The sequence below is a fragment of the Xiphophorus couchianus genome, chromosome 13 (genome assembly GCF_001444195.1).
Source record: "Xiphophorus couchianus chromosome 13, X_couchianus-1.0, whole genome shotgun sequence".
NCBI lineage: Eukaryota > Metazoa > Chordata > Actinopteri > Cyprinodontiformes > Poeciliidae > Xiphophorus > Xiphophorus couchianus.
In genome coordinates, this window is record NC_040240.1 from 12,257,838 (window position 1) to 12,265,125 (window position 7,288).

The window sequence follows — 7,288 nt, forward strand, 5'->3', positions numbered from 1 at the left end:
GACATTTAGAAAATATATTTTAATATTTGAGGTTAACAGAAGCTCTGACTTTATTCAATTCGACCAGTTAGAGAACGTAGAAAATGTTTACTAATTTTTTTTTTTTACCACTGAGCATGTCTTAAATATCCTTAAAAGAATACTTAGTTTATTAGTAAAACATCAAGTGTATTAACGACTTGCTTAATCACATTTAATTTTATTAAGTCTCTCCTAGTTGTCAGTGCAAGCAACCCCCCCACCCCCAAAAAAAGGAGCTAATTCTTGTTTAGTGCAAAAACACTTTATTAAACATCGTTTTGAAAAAGAAAAACAGAAGCTTTGAACTTTTTTATGGTCTTAATGTACAAAAAAAAGAAAGAGAAGCACACTGAAATTCACAAATCGTTTCCTCTAAACAAAAGGAAGAAGAAAAAAAAAAAAACCAAACATCCTGTACAAACAGTGAAGTGATGAGAATAAACTGGAAGACCAGAGTATCATCTCCTTGGTCCACCTCGCCCTCGTCCCCGTCCTCTGCCACGTCCACGTCCTCTGCCTCGTCCGCGTCCCGCCACTGAGGAGACACATGAACACATTTAAACGTTACCAGAAGGAAATGGAGCGAGAATGGAGTAGAGAAATTATTTACCATCAGTCCAATACATAATTATAGCAACCTTTAAACCCAATAACACATTGAAGATTGCGCCAAAACGTAGCAAAATCTAAAATAAATCATGAAATAACTGATTTATGTATTCTTTTATAAACATTGCTACTATGTCTATCAAAAAATCATTTGACAGGCTGGAAAACATTTCATAATAGGCTGCATGAAAGGAACCAAACAGCAATAAATATTGAAACATAGCTGAACATAAGGGATGTCTGCATTGAATTATTTAATCACAAACATTTAAACAATAAGTTAATCTGTTCAAACACATATTTAATATGTTAAAATATGTCGCATATAAATGGTTATTTTCTTTTTTGTGGCACTTTTGGTGCCTGAAATCACAAAGCAGACTTTAGAAAATGTCCCAACTATGTTTACTACGATTCACATGCAGAAACACGAGGTATATAAAACAATTCAAAGACTGAGAGAACAAAACAGACCACACACACATCGTGTGCAGCACACACACACAATTATTAACGTACCGATGCTAAAAAGTGTTTCAGAAAAGATACTTGCACAAAAACAGACACCATTTTAAATTTTACACGGACACCATGCTTCAGACATATTGTGGTTAATAGATTTAAAATTCATTTAATGTGGAAAAAAATAAGAGTTAAAGTTGAGCAGGAGGAAAAATTAAGTGTTATGGCAAGCTTTCTTCTTGATCTTACTGCATTTAAAATACAAAGAAACAGCTTAAAATGTTATTAAGCTAATTAAAAGCTTCACTTTTCAAATGACCAAGTTTGTTCTGAATCTCACTAATATTAAAATTGTAACTAATATTGTAGTTTTCTGCTTGAGGGGTGGCTGTGCTGCCTCTCGCCAACTTAATGGAACGTTGTGAAAACTGTAAACATTCCTGTCTTTGCTATCGCCTCAGGAAAATTCCTCTTAACCAGAAACTAAATACTCAAAAGAAAGAAAAAGCTGCTTTGTAATTAGCAGAAATGGTCTTTAAATTCCCCTTGACATTCATAAAATGGTAACATTAAAACTTAAGCGTTTCTTTAAAGAGGCTTTTAACCAAAAGCAGACATTGTTTTTGTCGTTTAACTTTCTCACCTGCTTCTCTCTTCTTGGATTTGATCTTGGGCTCGATGTCCACCAGCAAGGTGTCCAGAGGCAGGCTGTCCGGCAGGATGAAGTAGCGGATGTTGTTGCCTCGGATGCTCAGCGACTCCAGCTGGGTGGGCTCCCTGTTCTTCAGGGTCATCTTCACCGCCTTCAGGTGGGTGTTCATGCTCACATCAACGCCTGCGAACAGAACAACAATCACTCATCCATCACCTGAAACGCAAAGAGTTCAACTGAAAACGCTTCCTAATGATAAAAGTTCAGGACAAAACTACTTTTAACAATCTGACTTAAAAGAAAACAAAGCAGTTCTGGGCACCTGCCTGAAAAAGCACTAATTTAGAGTTACTGCTTTTAAAAAAAAATAAATAATTGAACCACCTCAAGGTTAATGTCTTAATTCAGAGGTTATTGTATTTGAAACATTTCATATTCAGCACAACCTAGCCATATCTGCCGAAAGCAAAAAATAAAAAATTTTTTCTAAGAATTAGCTACTACAAAAAAAGGGGCATGCTTTTGAATTAATAAAGTTTAGCGTTTATGGCTTGCAGAGAGAATTCAAAAAGGACGGAGTTTTAAACCGAATCGATATCTCAGCACCCGTATCTGCAATCATGATTCTACAACTTTATCAGAATAATAGTAATATGTCATTTCTCTGTGATGAAAGTTGCAGAAGTGTTGATGTAAATATTAGTACGGCTGGTGCTGTTAGCTTTAAAAACAGACCTGAAAACATTATCTTCTATAAGTTTTTAGTGTTTGCCCTCAACCATGTTTGATTAAAAAAAAAAAAATCAAAGTGTTTCTGTCACTGAAAGACGGGAGTTGGAAAAAAAACACACTTGGCTCTCATTTGCAAGTTTCTCTGAATCGGAGTATGTCATTAAAAAAAAAAAAAAACTGCAGTTTTTTTAATGCTGCAAATTTGCACAAACTGTACCGTGTGTTATTCTTGGTTCTGTTTTTATATGTTAAACTTTTTTTTTTTAATACATCTACATGCTTCAGCCTGCTGCTGGTAAACTGGAGGACATTACAGGTTATTTCTATCCTCTTACCTGTGATGGTGCCGTGAACCTGGGTGCCATTTTTTAGTTCGATGGTGACCGTCTCATGGCTGAGCTTCATCAAAAACCTGTGGACAGTGTTGGAGGTGGATTGAAACGACATCTGGGCACAACGTTTTAAAACACCCGCGTTACTTGGACTGCTGTTATTGAGCCTAGCATTAGCTCGTTAGCCTGTATTATTAGCTTCTGCATGTAGAGTTTTTAGCCTCACAAAACTCAAAATAAACACCGACTACCAATTTATTTATTTTAACAGCTAAACAAAAAAAAACAAACCCCGAAATAAACTAGAGTATTTATTCAACAGCAATAGATCACGGGAAATGGAAAGACACAACTTTATTTAGTAGGTCAATGCTAACGTACACTGAGACGAGCGTAAAGCATTAAAACCCGCATACAACCAATTTTCGTGTGTTATAACTGCAGCAGAACTAAAAGTCTCTGCATAATCATTGGAGCATTTCATTTGTACCAACGCTCAGCCTCCATTCATTAGGAAGTTCTTCCCGCCTCTTCGCGATCAATTCGCGTCCTAATCTTCGTCCATCCGTCTCTACCGGCTCGACTTTCTCATCTCATGTCCCCACACGCGTTAAACGGTAGCCCCTCGTCGCCCCTTACCTGACTAGTTTCATGGCGGTGGCAACCAGTAGAGAGAAATCCTCCACTGAAGAGAAAAATTACAGCAATCGAGTGAAAACACAGGCCGCCGTTGGGTGTAAGGAGAAACGTTCAGGGATGTGACGTCATCAAGTAGCGGCCGAAAAAAAGAAGAGATCCTGCGCTGCTGCCGCCTGGTGGCAGAAGGATGAACACAAAAAGTTCAAATTCACAAGTTTTTTACTACAATTTGTTGAATAGGGTTTTCACATGTAAACCCCCGAATTAAAATACTAAAGGTAATTAAAAACTCATTACCTGACAGTTTCGTATTTGTCAAGTCAGTTACATTTATACCCAATGAATATTTTCCATCTTATTACATTAAAGCCACCATGTTCAGAATATTTTGTTGGGATCTTATTTAATATGACACAAATTTTACACATTACTGTGGAGATATATGCAAATAAAAATGGGGGCGGGGGAACAGAATAATACAAAGGAGTGATTAAAATACCTCTGATCAACTTCCTGTTTTGATGTCGGACAAATGTGCACTTGAAAGCTTGTTTTGGTAGATTCCAACTTGACCATTTTTTTCCAATAACAAATATTTATGTGTGTAGGCAACACTAAAGCTAATCTGAGAGCTGAAAAATCTATGTAGTAGCTTTTAAAAAGTGGCTTCATGACAGCCACACTTTAGCAACTTACTTTTCCAAAGCTAAAAGTGCAACACCTTGGTTTTTAAGTACCGTAATTGTTCAAATAAGGCTGTGGAGGTAAAATCTAACATCTGTCAATTAATTACAGTTGACTGTAATCAACTTACTACAATTGATTTACCATCATCTCAGAACCAGTTCTACAGAGGCATTGGCTCATTTCGCCCCCCCCCGTAGAGCCGCCATGATCAACACATTTCTAATTAAGATCACATGTTTGACCTGATTACATTCTTGTAGTTGGAGAACTCCAGAAAGACACAAAAACACATTTTCAGTTCTTTTTATTGAGTAAACTCTGCACTGACACTTTCACTTGTAGATTTGGCCACACATCAAACCTTTCTTGAGACCAGGCGGGAATGTATCAAGTAAAATCAATGAAGAGTGCAGTTTCTTTCTTCTTTTCCCCTTAATTTATGAAGTTGTTGGTTCAGCGCAATAAATCAAGAATACAGTGAGAGGGGCACCAAATGGCACTGGACAATTATTCAACACAAACAGCCCTATTCTAACTTAGAAAAAAAAAAAAAAAGACAAAACAAAAGTAATAATCTATTCCACCTGCCAGCTATGCTGGTGTAAAATGAAGACTTCAGGTTCAGTGCTTCCACTACCAGAAAACCGACCTGTAATCTGAAAGGTTACGGCTCGCACCGGTCCCTCTAACATCGCGATAACCGATGTTAGCCGTTTCATTTGGGGTTATCACGTCAGCTGCATCAGATCTTGAGCCAGGAAAGTTTGATTAAAGCACCAAAGCGTCTCTCACCACAGCAGGCAGTGTTTGAATCTCCTGTAAACATTACACCAGGGAATAAATGACGCAATGTTCTTGCCTGAGTGAATGAAACAAACTGAACATTCAGATAAACCGGCTGCTCATTGTGGTGTGAAAACCTCCTAAAAACTGCCTCGGATGCACTTAAACATCAACCTCGTCACTGTGGGGCTCATTTGGGACAAATGAGTATTTGAAGCGGCGCCTCCTCCGTTTTCTTTAAATAAAATCTTTGCTCTGCAGGTTTAAAAAGTGAAAACTATAATAAATATCAACAAATACAAGAAAAAAGGCACACAGACCAATAAAACTCTGGCCTTAACTTGAAAGGAGATCATCTCCGTCGTAATTAATAAAGGATAAATTACAGTAAATTCCCATCCCACATCTAATCAATTACAGCAAACTGTACCAGTCAACAGCAGAGGAGTAGATATGATCTGCTTTCACTTACAGTACATTAACTATTACTTTGTCTCAGATATTATGTGCAAAACTCCTAAATCAAGCAGAACATAATAAATTAAGTCGCTTGAGGTGTTTTTTCTCTTAAATGTCAGAAGAAAATAATGCATTTAAAGACTTTTGCTGTAGTGTGAATTTCTTTCATTTTTACCAGCCTCAACATCAAAGTTAAAATAACGAGCGCAATTAAGTTAGATATCAGCTAATAAAGCATTGTGTGTTATTCCCCTATCAGAATTACATGACAACAAAAAACGCTCCACTCAAATAACTTCTTTAACCATTTCACATTATATTGTTTTACATTTTGATTCGCTGGAAATTTGCCTTTCAAAGTAACCCACCTGAATGTGTTGGCTGAGATTTACTTTGAAATGATACAAATTGTAGAGTTTTGCAAACAAAAATTACGAGCCAAAGTGAGTTAAATGCAGCTTTGATCAGAGGTTTACAGAGACACACCATGATGCTCTGTGACTGTCATATTAATTTGGGGATTCAATAATTAATCTTCCCATTTTTGAAAATCATAAGATAGCACACAAATTAGGTTTTAAAAACAAAATGCGGGTGGAAACATCTTTCCTTCGGCTCAAATATGAACATATATTTACACATACAGTACAGACCAAAAGTTTGGACACACCTTTTAATTCAATGAGTTTCCTTTATTTTCATGACTATTGACATTGTAGATTCACACTGAAGGCATCAAAACTATGAATAACACATGTAGAAATATGCACTAAACAAAAAAGTGTAAAACAACTGAAAATACCCCTTATATTCTAGTTTCTTCAAAGTAGCAACCTTTTGCTGTGATTACTGCTTTGCACACACTCTGCATTTTCTTGATGAGCTTCAAGAGGTAGTCACCTGAAATGGTTTTCACTTCATAGGTGTGACCTGTCAGGTTAATAAGTGGGATTTCTTGCCTTATAAATAGTCATGAAAATAAAGAAAACCCATTGAATTAGAAGGTTTGTCCAAACTTTTGGTCTGTACTGTATTTAGTAGCATATGAATTAGATGGCTGCACTTTATCTGTATGCTTTTTCGAGCCATCAACAAGCTGCTGTTATTCCAGCTGTAGCTAGCTAAACCACTTAGCGGACTAAATCATTTAGCTAGCAAAACCATTAACTACATCATTTAGCCTGGGGCGCTTAACTAAATATTGGGGTGTATGAACATATTTGAGCCTGGATGTATAATTCTGACCATGTGTGCTGTTGAGAAAATCTCTAACTTGTTCAACTACTTCTCAGTCCAACACTCCTAAAAACGGCCTTAAATGGTATAAGGAGGAGCATTGTTGTGATGACGTGCTGAAGGCGGAATGTCGGAAAGTGTTGGAGCTTCTTAAAGGGACAGAGGCCCAATTTCAAGGCGCCAAATTGCGTAGTTAAATTTTATGTTTGATATATGCAGCATTTTGATAACAACTGAAAGTAACATAGTTACTTGACTGGGTTATAAAATGGCATTACGTGCCTGGAAAATACACACGATTGTCCCTTGCATAACTATTCCAAAGTGTGAAATAAACTAAATAAATAAATCAATTAAAACCCCAAATAAATATGACCAGGCCTCCATGATGAGTACATGTAAACTCCACTATTCTTCAGATGCGCTGAAATAATCTTTCATCTGAGAAGTGCCTTCGAGCAAATCAGTCCACTGTGAGGAGGGATTCGACTTTAAACGTCCCTGCAGCAGAAACACAACAGTACAGCGTAAGAGCGATGCAGGAGCGATCAGTGTGTTGGCACCAACAACAGGCACGGGAATCTGAAGTAAGCCCCTCTGATTGTCCAGCGCACCCATCGGGCTCCGGGTTTACAGCAATCACCTATAATCAATCAGTCAGTCAAGTGTTAAAACA

The 7,288-nt window shown here is 37.1% G+C and overlaps 2 protein-coding genes across 2 annotated transcripts in view; one reads left to right on the forward strand and one right to left on the reverse strand.

Annotated features, from left to right (window-relative positions):
* Positions 1–7,288, forward strand: part of aunip (aurora kinase A and ninein interacting protein) — a 954,922-nt gene that overhangs the window by 863,575 nt on the left and 84,059 nt on the right. The window lies entirely within an intron of this gene.
* Positions 265–3,604, reverse strand: snrpd1 (small nuclear ribonucleoprotein D1 polypeptide). Its single transcript, XM_028036603.1, has 4 exons — positions 3,448–3,604; positions 2,812–2,888; positions 1,736–1,927; positions 265–556 (listed from the first exon to the last, which is right to left on the reverse strand). The coding sequence occupies exons 1-4, from the start codon at positions 3,459–3,461 to the stop codon at positions 480–482; spliced, it is 360 nt and encodes a 119-aa protein (XP_027892404.1). The 5' UTR covers positions 3,462–3,604; the 3' UTR covers positions 265–479.